This window comes from Scyliorhinus torazame, chromosome 2 (genome assembly GCF_047496885.1).
Source record: "Scyliorhinus torazame isolate Kashiwa2021f chromosome 2, sScyTor2.1, whole genome shotgun sequence".
In the NCBI taxonomy this organism is placed as follows: Eukaryota; Metazoa; Chordata; class Chondrichthyes; order Carcharhiniformes; family Scyliorhinidae; genus Scyliorhinus; species Scyliorhinus torazame.
In genome coordinates, this window is record NC_092708.1 from 198190451 (window position 1) to 198204601 (window position 14151).

General features: G+C 46.7%; 1 protein-coding gene across 4 annotated transcripts in view; it reads left to right on the forward strand.

The window, feature by feature from the left end:
• The first annotated feature begins 245 nt into the window (after positions 1-245).
• LOC140394997 (uncharacterized) overlaps positions 246-14151 on the forward strand; it is a 403426-nt gene continuing 389520 nt past the window's right edge. For all 4 annotated transcript variants that reach the window (XM_072482288.1, XM_072482301.1, XM_072482311.1 and 1 more), the window contains exons 1-8: positions 246-596; positions 1496-1579; positions 3906-3957; positions 4740-4891; positions 4972-5094; positions 7522-7566; positions 11589-11657; positions 11897-11988. In XM_072482288.1, the coding sequence (XP_072338389.1) occupies positions 321-596; positions 1496-1579; positions 3906-3957; positions 4740-4891; positions 4972-5094; positions 7522-7566; positions 11589-11657; positions 11897-11988 (893 nt within the window). In that variant the 5' untranslated portion in view covers positions 246-320. The remainder of the gene's footprint in view (positions 597-1495; positions 1580-3905; positions 3958-4739; positions 4892-4971; positions 5095-7521; positions 7567-11588; positions 11658-11896; positions 11989-14151) is intronic.

Sequence of the window (14151 nt, forward strand, 5' to 3'; positions counted from 1 at the left end):
TAGAGAGTGTATAAACACCCTGGGACTGCTGTTAATCGTAAGCATTAATAGCTTAACAGATGAACTCAGCGGTTGCTTAGATCAAAGAACAGATTTGGAATGAATATTATGATGTAAAGGACACAACATTCTGTGGTGCCATGGTTACCTGTTTCAAAAGAAAACCAATTCACACCGGCTGGAGAAGATCTGAGGTCAGAAGGATGGGGCCAGTTGGTTTGGTCAGTGTGTGTGGAGGATTAATGTCAATATCTTCAAAAGAGATGTGAACCATTTGAGAATCCCAAGCTCTCAGGGCCATCTCTCCCAAGAGTTCAATCATGGATAAGTTGCTCTTACCATATGCAAGGAACCGTTCTCGTAGCACTATTCTTTCACAACCTTCATCAATTACAAACAAGCCAAGCAATGCATCTTCCGTAACCCTGGAAGACAGTGTGTCCCAGATGAGAGCGTCGGAAAGGTCATTACACAGCTTAATCCTGACTGGTGCAAGTGGCAGGCGAGCCATGTCCAGTGGTAGCAGATATGTCAGTACACCTGGGCACTCACCAAAAACCCCAGCTCATGGTGCGAAGAAGGCTGGACTCCTTAAGGTAACTTGTCAGCTCTACAGCAGTTGTATGGAATGGTCACAGTGTGGGTAGAGGAAAAGTATCCTATTTAACTTTCAATTGAGGCCCTGCCCAGGAAATTTAGCACGTTCTTATAAAATTGGACCTCTTGTACAGATGGCATCAACATCACCAGGACAGTTTGTTATATTTTCTCCACCCTTGCAACATCAGTCAATCTCGTACACCCAACATGTTGATTTCACAGTCCCGGTCCAGCGGCACCGCAACTTTAGAATTTTCAGCCTTGTTCAGCTTTCCATAGTCTCACCCCTTCGCTATCAGTGTAACCTCCTCCAGCCCAGAACCCTCCAGAATCTTTACATTCCTCCAATCTGGCCTTGCATTCATCCTTGATTTTAATTGCACTTCCCTCCCATCCATCCCCCACCTCTGGTGGATGCACCTTCAGCTACCCACACCCAAAACCCTGGGCTTCCCTCCCTGAATGTCCCTGCCTCTCAACCTTTCTCCTCCTTTCAAACATTTGTTGAGACCTCCCTCTCTGACCAGGAATTTGGTCACCTGCAATATTGTCAGAGAATTAACCACAAGCCAAATTACTGAAAAAGAGTCCTCCCTAATGTCTTCCTGTTCAGATGAAAGGTCATCAACCTTTCTCTCTCCACAGAAATGTTCCAGAATGTTCTGTTTTCATTGGACAATGATTTACGATAATCAGGAAATCTGCCCATGACCTGGAAGAGGGAATGAATTGAAATTGCTCCCAATTCCCCTCACTGCCCATCTTTATTCTCACAGGCAACCTCCTCCTTTCTGGGAAGCACTGAGCCATTTTCGTCACTGAGTTGTAGTTACTGGTTAAATATTTACAATTGCACATGGCACAAGGACTTCACACTGACATTATCTTCTTACAGCGTTTCATGGGAGTTCCAAAAGACATTGCAGAAGAAAGTGCAACAGATGCTTCCCAAGTCCACCTATCAGCGGTGGATGAGCCAGTGAGTTATTGACTACATTCTTAGTGACCTTTTCCACTACAGGCAGTGTGTTCCAGTTGGAGTTTGGGGATGGGAAGAGTTTGGTGGCCATCTGACAGGGTAAAAGGAGGCAAGAAGAACGAGAATCCTCCGGGATTATGGCACAGAATTGGCTCCAGAGCTGAATATCGGCGTTCACAATATCATGGCGAGTTGCAGAGCACATTCACCACCCTGTGGGTGGATGACTGCATTGAGGGGGAGGATAAAGGGGGTGGCGCATAGCAAAATGGAGACATGCAGTGTTCATCGGGGTATCTATAGACAGGTGATTCAGCAACCACACGCCGAGTTGTCTCCCTGAGGCCAAAATGAAGAGATTCTCTGAGAGGGTGCACAACATTCTGAGGAGCTGGGGGATGAGAAACAGTCAGAAGTCTTGGTCCATGAGGGAACTAATTGTCATGTTATTATACTAATACAATATCTTCGACTGATTTACTGATAAAGACACAAGGCACCAATTGCTCACTCGGGATTCGGAAACACATTGTGAGTTCTTTATTAAGACTAGGGACATGAAAAGAATTATACATAGGAATCAAACTTCAAGACATCAGAGCTGTACATTTTGTGAACTAAATAAACAAAATCAGCAAACTGGGATAAATTAAAAATGCAGTTTCTTACAGGGGTGCTGCATCTAAGTAAACAGAATCTTGAAAAAAACTTAAAACATCAAAACAAAATGTGGTTAAAAGGGTCGATAATTTACTCCAGTCGCCGTGGTGCCCACCGGGTACGGAAAGCCTCAATGATCCCGGCTGACACCACATGCTCCCTTTCCAGGGACACCCGGCAACAAACATAGCCGCTGAAGAGGGGGCAATCAGGACTGATGACTCCTTTGATTGCCCGCTGCTTGGACATGTTATTGGCCAGCTTGGTTTAGCCCAGGAGCAGGCCCATGAGGAGGTTCTCCTCGTTCCCTGCAACCCCCACTGCAGTGGGTACCCGAAGATCGGCTGAAGTGGAACTAAAATGCAAGTGACATTGTTTTCAGTACAGATCTGTGTGTGTGTGTGCTCTGCTGAAAGCAAAAGTGAAACAAAGACTGGATCACATGACACATTTCCTTTCTACTGATGTCATGCTAATATCCCTTAAAGATATGTTACAACATATCCTTTCCTTGAGTGCAAAGCCTTTCTTCTTTTCATTTTAGAGAAACAGTACAGGGTAGTTCTAGAGCAGACCTTAGCAGTCCAATGTGCATTGTAGTGAGCTGGCTGTTTGTATGGGCCCAATTGTAACCCATTCAAAGCCCACGTACTTGCGCAAAGTTAATGATTCCTCCTTCTCCAGTAATGGGTTGGGAGAGAGGTGGTATGTACAATCAGGTTGGAAGGCCTGCAGTGGAGATCCCACCACCTTCCTGACTCACCCTGCCCACCCCCTCCACCCCTACCCCCAAAAAGTTGTCCTCCCCAATTAAGTCAGGGACAGGGAAAGTTAAGGTTGGTCTTTTTGCCTCCAGGCCAATTGAGAACCATGAGTAATAGGGTGGTTTTGTGGAAAAAATTTCAGAAAAAGCTGGATGTTTCCTTGCAGATGTGCCATCCCCATCCCCATGCTCAACAGCAACCTCACTGCTGGGCCTACATGACGGGCACTGCGATTGGTTGGCAGCTCTTGGAGGTGAGATCTTCCGCTTTAAAGGCGTGGGGACTACAACTACCCGACAGGGCAATATACCATCAAGTGTCCCGCCCCTGGAAATGACACGACGGAGTTGCCACTGGCTCTCTGACAGATGGATGAGATCATCACCATGGCCATTAAATTCAGCCACGTGTCTTCTATCTGGTAGCTCTGTGGTTTTGTCAGAGCACAGTACGAAGTCTTACAACACCAGGTTAAAGTCCAACAGGTTTGTTTCGATGTCACTAGCTTTCGGAGCGCTGCTCCTTCCTCAGGTGAACATCTGAGGAAGGAGCAGCGCTCCGAAAGCTAGTGACATCGAAACAAACCTGTTGGACTTTAACCTGGTGTTGTAAGACTTCGTACTGTGCTCACCCCAGTCCAACGCCGGCATCTCCACATCATGTTTTGTCAGAGGTAAGCGAGGAGGCATGCTGATATCCGATTCTTGTCAGTGTTGCATCCATTTTCTAGTGTTCCAGGATTTACCTGAGCTGTAGTTTCTAACCTAAGACATTTACTGAACGGAAATGTTTAATGGTTTCTGATACATCTGGTCAATTGTTAATCTCAAACTGGATGTAAAATATAAACCGTTCCTGTCTTTACCCAACCTCACCTTAATAACTTTCCTTTTTTTATATAGGTTGGCTGTGTGGCATTCCATATTAAACACTGTAAGGACTTTTCCAATACCTGTATCCTTTTCCCCAACTGGAGGCTGCACAGTGCTCGTTCTCTTCTCCAAGTATTTGAAAGACCTGGTTTTGATGCTCTTTTCTCTGTGACGATGGTCCAGAGAGGTGGAACATTAGCCTATGCCAACCTTTGTTTAAATCCATGACATGCAGGAGAAGGTCTTTGCACCCAGTAATTCCAGTATGTTGCCAGCAAGAGTGGCTGAGATCCAGAAATGGTACTAATCCAAGGTCCAGCTAGATGGAGCAATGGCGATGGTAGAGATAATTCTGGAAGGTTTGGTGAGATGAGCCTTCTGGGTGTAAATTGATCTCCAGATCTTGCAGTGTGTGCAGGGGTAGGGGCACCTGGGGGTTATGTACATAGATCTTTGAAGATGGCAGGACATATTGAGAGAGTGGTTATCAAAACACATGGGATCTTGCACCACTAAAATTGTCAGTGAAATGCGAGGCAGTTGAGGCCATGAACATAGAATCATAGAATCCATATAGGGCAGAAGGAAACCATTCCGCCCATTGAGTCTGTACCGAACCTCTGAAGGAGCACCCTAACTAGGCCCACACCCCCACCCCATCCCCATAATTTCACCTAACCTGCACACTGAGGGGCAATTTTATCATGGCCAATCCACCTAACCTGCACGTCTTTGTGGACTATTGGAGGAAAGTGGAACACCCAGAGAAAGCCCACGCAGAGACTAGGAAAATGTGTAAACTCGGCACAGTCATCCACAGTCAGAACTGATTTAAGTGGTTTTCCTTAAGTGCTTCACCTCCAGTGGTTCTGAAAAAGAGAATGCAGCTGACTATCCGGGTCAGCGTGGGCAATATCATGAAGAGCACGACACCACACCACATCAGAGAGCTCCTGAAGATGAAAAAGTCAAAAATCCTTATTCCCTTTGAAGAGGTCAAATACTTTTGTGTTCAGGTAAAGTATGGAGCTGCCTGATTGGAGGGGAAATGAAGTAAACATATTGTTTAGCCTCTAAAACTCTCACTTTCTGCTAGGTACCCAGAGGGATGAATGATGACAGGAACAAGATCTCTATCGAACTATTGGGCCTTGAGAGACTCAGTGAATCTCAGAGGCTCCTGGGGCGAACCTATCTACATCTGTTTGACATTGTTCGGGTAAGTCCATTCATACAATTAGCATCAATAACACTATCTGAAGAGGAAAGGAATCTGCTGAGGCAGCATCTAGGAGTTGGTCTTTGCAACTAGCCCGCTGTCTAAATGCTGTATGTGATTTGTGTAGCGAAGCCTGACTCTCACCGATTCCTGTATACCTTTCATTCCATTGGCACTTAGTCCAAAAACACCTCAAATCTAAAATTAGCATTCTCATTCTCAAATTTCCCCAAGGAGGGACCTAACCCTCCACAAACTCCTCCAGCCCAAAGTCCTCCAAGATCTCTGCATTCTGACAATTCTGGTCTCGTAAGTGTCTCTTATTTCATTCCTCCCCCCCTCACCGATTGACATCCATGTTCAGCTGTTGAGGTTTGAAGCTCAAGAATTCCCTCCCTCAACCTGTCTGCACCTCTCTGCTCTTTTCCCCTTTAAGATGCTCCTTAAAATCTCTCTCAAGAGCCAACCGCTGACCTAATACCTCCTTTGGTGTGGCAGTGACAAATTTGCTGGATAAGGCTCTTGCAAAACACCTTCGGGCGTTATAAGGTGCTATATAAATGCAATTTGTTGTTACATGGGGCTCCTTGATCTTTCAACAGGTAGCTCACACAAGTAGCTGAGCTGCACAAAGTGTCTGATTTCTGAATAATGTTGCGTGTGCCAAGTGAGCTTGAGGCCGTGTAGGTGGCATCAAAACAGCTGGGATTGGTGGTGAGGTGGTGGTTGCCAATGCAGACTCGAGTTTTGGTTTTGGGTTGCCATCCTTCTCAAAGTGCTGGTGTGTGGAAAAAGCCACTGTCCATCAAGTCTCAAACGTAGGTAATGGGTGTTTGGACAAGATCACCAATTACTCTTGGAACCATTACTAAATCAGAGAGCTCGTGTTATCAAGCAGAGGGAGACAGGGAGCAATCTGGTGAGGAGAAGGTGCACTTGATGGTTTCCTTGTCTTGCCTGTGGTCACCAGTCCCAATCTGGCAATTGCCTGGTTCTCACTGAGATGTCTGGGGCGGAACAGGGGGAGTGAAGCAAAGAACACCCAGTTGTATGAAGCCTTTGGCATCAGGAGTGTACACACACTCCTCACAATCTGTGTCTAATCAGAAACATGTGAGGGAGGGGGGACTCTCTAATTTGTGTTCCATCTTTATGTGTCCAGACATATGTCCTCCCATAAGTGCTCAGTGTGTGAGCATTCCAGGCCACAGTATACTGAATCCTCCAACACTCTGGCTTCATGTCATGCCAAGCATAATTATCATTCAACTCTAGTTAAATTTGGAATGTTCAGTTCTGGACAACACATTTTAGAAAGGATGTATTGGCCTTGGAGAGAGTGCAGTGTCAATCTAGCCTAATGATAGCTGGACTTGCTGGTTACACAACAGTTACACAGACTTGTGTTGTATTCCCTGGATTGAGAAGATTAAGAACTCATTTGATCAACGTTTTCAAGATGCTAATGGAAAAAGAGAGGGTGAGTGGAGAGAAATTAAATGCTAGGTTGAGGTGTCTAGGACGAGGGGACATTGTCTGAACTCAGAACCGGTCCTTTCAGAAATGAAATTCGGAAAGACCGCTAGAAGCGACTTGCGTCTGCAAAGGACAATTGACGCTAGATCAATTATTAATTTTAAATATGCGATTAATAATTTTTTGTGAAGTGATGTGGGGCAAAGACAGGTGTATAGAATTATGTTGCAGATTAGCAAGGATCTCATTGAATGGTAATGGGATAGGCTCAAGGGACTAAATGGCCTCCTTCTGATCCTATGTTCATACTTAGTGCTCCATCTCAACAAGCTAATCACAATGAACCCGTGAAAGTATCTCCATGGCAACAGTATTTCCTCTGGGTGTTCTGGTTTCCTCCCACAAGTCCCAAAAGAAGTGCTTGTTAGGTGAATTGGACATTCTGAATTCTCCCTCTGTGTACCCGAACAGGCGCTGGAATGTGTCAACTACGGGCTTTTCACAGTAACTTCATTGGAGTGTTAATGTAAGCCTACTTGTGACAATAAGGATTATTATTATATTCTGGGACATGCGAATGGCCATTATTTATTCAGGCTCTTTATACTTGGGGTCTGCTTGCGATAGTCTTCCCCTCTTTCACTCCATCATTGATGGCTCTGCCCTCACCTGTCTGGGCTCCCCTGCTCTTAAATTGGCATCTAAAAACTTTTTGCCTTTTCACCTCTATCTCCTCAATTGAGACCCTCTTTAAAACCTACTTCATTTACCAAGAATTTATTCACCTGTCCTGATATTTGCTCTTTCGGCTGAACATGCGTTGATTTGGTTTTTGCCCAAGACAGTCTCTGCAAAATGCTTTGGGAGTGTGTTTTTCTCTGTTGAAAGTGCTATATTAGTACAAGTTGTTGTGGTGAGGAGCACTCATTAATGGGTCTGTTTGTCTTTCAGCAAGTTTCAGTCACAGACACGTATGAACTGGGGATCAAGAATCTGGTAAGTGTTAAGACAAGGTGGCTGGGATAAGAGAAGCTGTAGAGAGAATCTGGGGAATGTGGAAAGAAGGGGGCAGTTTAACAGAAATGAAACAGAGTCCCTTGTTGAGCGCATTTATCTGGGCATTTCCTGGCGCTGGAGCACCGAGAATGATCCCGCTTTTAAATGGGACTTCATTTCGGGGCCTTGACGAGGAACACCCCGCCGAGGCAGCACTTCGTCCCATTTCCTGCACTAACGAGCTCTGCACGCCAATGCAGGAAAAGATGGCACCCCGATCTCTAGACCCCGTACACGGCCTCAGGACATCCCCAATGCCCCAACTCACCTAGAAGAGTGTCATTGAGCCCCCCGCACTTCCCCTCATAAGGTAGGGCACCCGGGGCCCAAACCCTGGCACAGGCACGATGCCACCATGGCACTGCTAGCCAAGGTGTCCAGGTGGCATCGATGTGCCAGGGTACCACCCTACCCAGAGCTCGACCACCGAGGGAGCCAAGATCACCTGGGAGGCCACCCTGGTGCCCATACGCTTGGTCCATGTTTGTGGAACTAGTGCTAAATTGTGGCAGTTCGGGTTCTCCGAGGTGAGTCTGTTAGGTCCCGGGCGGTGGATAGATCTGGTGTAGACATATTCTAGTGAGACTAACTGCTCACTTGATTATGCAAATCTGCGTTCTGACCTCAATGGGCGGGATCCAGATTACGATGCCTCATTAGACCCGTGACAATGCCGGTAAATCTTGTGAGAGGCCTCTTGTGAGATTTGCCGACCTCGTTGCGGTCCGAGTCGGGCATGGCACGGCCGATAGATTGCGCCCAAAGTCAGTCACAGACTGAGGACTGGATTTCCCCTCCTCGCTGTAATGTTGGGTGAGTTTAAAAGAGGGAATCCTGCTTCATACTCAGGCTGATTTGTCTTCAGTTAACAGAGGAAACAACATTGTGTTTGCCTGAGAAAGATGATGTATAGCTACCACACAGAGTGAGCTTCACACTGGCTGCCTGTGCTCTGGGGTTGCCAACCCTCCAGGGCTTCCCTGGAGTCTCTGGGAGTTGGACATGAATCTCAGGATAGTGCTGTGAGAAACCTAGGAGAAAACTCATAAGGGCACCCAAAACAATTTGTGTACTTTCCCCCCATTTTCTTTTGCTTCTTAATAATAAATCTCTTGGAGATGGGTGAACGAAAGGCAGTTTGACGGAGAGTCAAAGATCAGCCAATCCAGGAACAAAGAGTCTTATCCCAAAGGGTGTGAGAGGACAGTAGAAGAATGAGGGGGGGATCTTATAGAAACATATAAAATTATGAAGGGAAAAGAGATGAGCAGGGAAGTTTTTTCGACTGCTGGGTAAAACTAGAATTAGGGGGCACAGCCTCAAAATAAGGGGGAGCAGATTTAGGACTGAGCTGAGGAGGAATTTCTTCACCCAAAGGGTTGTGAATCTGTGGAATTCCCTGTCCAGAGAAGCAGTTGAGGCTGATGTGTTATGTACTCTGGGATAACACAGGCTGCAACTGGATGCAACTTTGACCAAAAGATACTCCAGACCTTGAAGTTAGTTCAATCTGATTTATTGAACCAGTAGCACAGTTAGCACCGTTCTCTATATCGACTCTCTGCTAACCTAAGTGTGGTTACTCTGTCTGACTGAACCAGACTAGCTCTTAACCACGTGCTGGAGGTGTGATACTGTACATACACCCTGACTCACTCTGTAGATGTTCATCAGTGGAAAGAGGTGGAGTGTGAGTGCCTCGTGCCTTTTATAGTGAGATACCATCCCTGAGTGTCCTGCCAGCTCATTGGTCATGTCCTATTCTCTGTGTTCATTAGCTGCTTGTCTGTATATCATCATGTGCATGTTTGCATATCATGACAGAGGCTACCTCGCTGGATGTTTTTAAGGCAAAGATAGATATAGTTTTGAACAGCAAAGGATTTAAGGGTTATGGTGAGCGGGTGGGTAAGTGGAGCTGAGTCCACAAAAAGATCAGCCATGATCTCATTGAATGGCGGGGCAGGCTCGAGGGGCCAGGTGGCCTACTCCTGCACCTAGTTCTTATGGTCTTATGAGGCTGGATCAATGGTGGCGTGTGTGTGCATGTGGGGGGGGGGGGGGGGTGGGGGGGGGGCAGGATGGCCACAGAACGGAGGTTGTGTGATGAAGCATCCAGGAATGTGTTCTATCAGAGTTGACAACCCCAGGCTGCTCTAGAAGCCCAGAAATGGAATGAGGTCTCAGGTTACAGAGGATTCATAATCATCAGAAGAGAGAGAGAGAGAGACAAGGCAGGAGAAAGAGTGTGACCGGGAAAGAGAGAGGGAGGGGGGGGGGGGGGGGAGGGGAGAGACAGAGAGAGCAAGTGGGTAAGAGATGGGGCAATAGAGAGAAGAGGAGAAAGAGAAATTTGAGGCAAGGGAGAGAGAAAGATGAGGGAGGGGGCAAGAGAGAGAGAGAGATATGGGTCAAGAAAGAGAGAGCAAATGAGAGGGAGAGAGAGTCTCATCCCCATCATGTAGGGGAGGATCGAAGCTCCCAGAGGTGACAGCACAATTTGCTGTCGAGCCTCTCATCACTTTTGAATGGTTCAGTCTGATAATGATAAAACTAGTGGGGCCATGCTACAATCACCTGATGATGGGTTAATTGAGATTTATTTACCCAATTACTTAGACCCAAGCTAAAGGAGATACTCTAATATCAGGTACAATTTATAAAATAATTGGAAGCCTGATTTTTAGGACCTCCCTTACTCTTTCGAAATATCTCTTCATTCCCTCAGGGCAGTTGTCAGTGTGTGGTGACCTCATTCATCTTTCACACTGGGGACATTTTGATTGGATGACAGCTGTGGCTCACTGGTTGATCTCTTGCCTCTGAGTCAGGTGGTCATAGGTTCAGGCCCCACAGGCGAGCCCTGAGGATGTAACCTGGGATTACATTGCTGATAGAGTGCTGCACTGTCACAGATGCTTTCTTCAGAGGTGACATTAATCTTACGCCACACCTGCCTTCATTGGAGGGTGTAAAGGATTCTGTGGCAGTATGTTGAAGAGGAACAGGGGGACCCTCTTGATTAACACTTACACTCAACCAACGTCACCAGAAAGAGATTATCTTGCTGTTTATCTCATTGCTGTTTGTGGGATCTTGCTGTGCACACATTAGCTTCTATGTTTCCATATATGTCACAGAGACCACGGGCTGGATTCTCCGATTCTGGGGCTATGTCCCCACGGCGGCGTGAGAACGTGGCGTTTTACGCCAGCAGAAATGCCGCAAAACAGCCACCGATTCCCCGTTTTGTTGGGGGTTAGCATGCCGGCAACTTAGAGCACCCGGCTCTAGCTACAGGTACGGCCCGGAGAATTGCTGGGTCCGTGGCCGTGCATGATCATGGTGGCAGCATGCAGCGGTCACGCCATGCCGCATGGCGGAGGCCGCTCACGGACCAGGTCAGTGAAATAGTGCTCCCCCTTTGGCCGGCTCGCGGGCCCCAGACCCTCCCCCCACAGTGCCCCAGCCCATAATAAAGTCCCCTCCCCCCCGCCCGTGGATCGTCCCTCCCCCGACTGTGGCGGCGCTGGACTGAGTCCGCAGTCGCCACGGCGAGTTCCCGACGGATGAGACCGTACACGACCGACGCCATTGGGAACTCGGCCGGACGGGGATGGAGCCTCGGGGAATAGGCCTCAGGCAATGTCCTGAGGCCGTCGATACGTGGTGCGGCGTACTCCTAGAGTACGCTGCTTTGCAGGGAGCGGAACATCGTGAAAGCGGCGCTGGCCCCGATTTGGTCGGAATCTCTGATTTTCCGGCTGACCGCCGAACATGATTTTGGAGTCGGCGACCGGAGAAACCAGCCCCACACCTCAGGAGTAATTGAGCGGATGTGAAACACCTTACGATGTCCGGACCGTGTGAAAGTTGCAATGTGGATACACATCCTGGTATTTCTTCCTTTAACGTGAGTTTCTGTCAAATTGAGTTGAATTATTATCTGTTAAATTTTTCAGCATGTTTGCAATCTTGATATGTCGATAGACTTTGCCTATGGCTACTTTGGATATGGGTTCTCTAATCAGGTAAGCTCACTTTACATTGAGTCTATACCACGGACTGTTCCGTATTGATATGGATGTGGCTAATCTTGTTTTGTGCCCTTTGCGATTCCTATTTAAATATTTCCGATTGCTAAGTCCATGACATTGTTCAGCAGATTCTCTTTATATTTCATCTGGGAAAGGTTCCTTTTCAACTCTTTTTATTTATTTTGCCAACCTTTTTCTCTTCTGTTTTTGGGTTTTGTGAACTTTCACACTAGCTGAAGCAACCGGAAAATGAAAAACAGAAAATCCAGGAGAAATCGCTCTTTCTCCGAATTCCTCCACTGGAGAACAGGAAGGACCAGGTGCAGTAAGTAGAGATTTCCTCAGTTCCATTGCATGGGAAGATTCCAATCTTAGATTGCTCAGTGCGGTTGTGATTGCTGTGTAGTGCAGAGGGAAGAGGAAAGTGAGTTTTTTGTGTCTCACGGTGATGGCCATTCACACCCATTGCCATTTCAAGCACAGACCATTAGTGTGAAACACTGACAGGTGCAGCATGAGGCTCCCTCCACATTCCCCCAATGTTTCCTCACCATCACCTCATAAAACGGTGACTCCTCATTGTTGTGTTCTCTATTCTGTTTTACCTGGATGGCTTGGATGTGTAGTGTTGAATAAAGATCACAAAAGCTTTATTAAAGAACAAAACTGTAAATTTATTACAATACTAACTAAGATTCGTTCACATTCCTAAAGTCGAAGGTTTCTATATTAAACTATGCTATCTCTAACTGCAGAACTCTCAAGTACACAACTGCTCTCTCTCTCATGCCTCACCATCTTCTATAACCTTCTTTCCCACAAGGCTCAGCGTCACCCCTCATAGGACTAGCTCCCTCCAGTTGCTGTCTGTATAAATTTCATTAACCCTTGTATTGCCTTCACGTATGATAATACCACACCCATTGCCTAGAAGGACAAAGGGCAGTGAAATGTTGGGTACTCTGCCACACAGACGAACCAACACGGTTGTGAATGGTACAATGCAATTTGATTTTAAACATCCATTTACACTGGTAAACTGTTTACTGAGGTACGATAATGACCCTTGATTCTGTGGACCTATTCCTAATTCTATCTTGTAGTGGCACTCAGCACATGGTGGATGTCTGAGTGGCCTGCAATGAGTTCTGTGCCATGAGCCGTCTCCTGCTCGAGTGCCCAGGAAGTGTTGTGTTCCCTGTTTTGTACTGTGTATGCTCTTGCCTGTGATTGGCTGCCGTGTTGTGTGTTGATTGGTCCGTTGATCTGTCCATCAGTATGTATGTACTATGATGTTTACCTGAATATCATGACAGGCAGCAGCTTCATGGGACACTACTTCCAATTTCCCCACCCAGTTTATGCATAATCCCAGTTTGAGCACGCATCCTCGTTCCGTCATGGCTGCAGGGTCAAAATCCTGGTGTTCCCTTACTCAACAGCACAGTGAGAGCACCTTCAACATACTAACCACAATGAGTCAATAAGAAGGTCCATCCACACACCCCACCTCCCTCCCCTGCTTTTCAAGGGGCAGTTATAGAACATAGAACATAGAACAATACAGCGCAGTACAGGCCCTTCGGCCCACGATGTTGCACCAAAACAAAAGCCATCTAACCTACACTATGCCATTATCATCCATATGTTTAGCCAATAAACTTTTAAATGCCCTCAATGTTGGCGAGTTCAATACTGTAGCAGGTAGGGCATTCCACGGCCTCACTACTCTTTGCGTAAAGAACCTACCTCTGACCTCTGTCCTATATCTATTACCCCTCAGTTTAAAGTTATGTCCCCTCGTGCCAGCCATTTCCATCCGCGGGAGAAGGCTCTCACTGTCCACCCTATCCAACCCCCTGATCATTTTGTATGCCTCTATTAAGTCTCCTCTTAACCTTCTTCTCTCCAACGAAAACAACCTCAAGTCCATCAGCCTTTCCTCATAAGATTTTCCCTCCATACCAGGCAACATCCTGGTAAATCTCCTCTGCACCCGCTCCAAAGCCTCCACGTCCTTCCTATAATGCGGTGACCAGAACTGTACGCAATACTCCAAATGCGGCCGTAGCAGAGTTCTGTACAGCTGCAACATGACCTCCCGACTCCGGAACTCAATCCCTCTACCAATAAAGGCCAACACTCCATAGGCCTTCTTCACAACCCTATCAACCTGGGTGGCAACTTTCAGGGATCTATGTACATGGACACCTAGATCCCTCTGCTCATCCACACTTTCAAGAACTTTACCATTAGCCAAATATTCCGCATTCCTGTTATTCCTTCCAAAGTGAATCACCTCACACTTCTCTACATTAAACTCCATTTGCCACCTCTTAGCCCAGCTCTGCAGCTTATCTATATCCCTCTGTAACCTGCTACATCCTTCCACACTATCGACAACACCACCGACTTTAGTATCGTCTGCAAATTTACTCACCCACCCTTCTGCGCCTTCCTCTAGGTCATTGATAAAAATGACAAACAG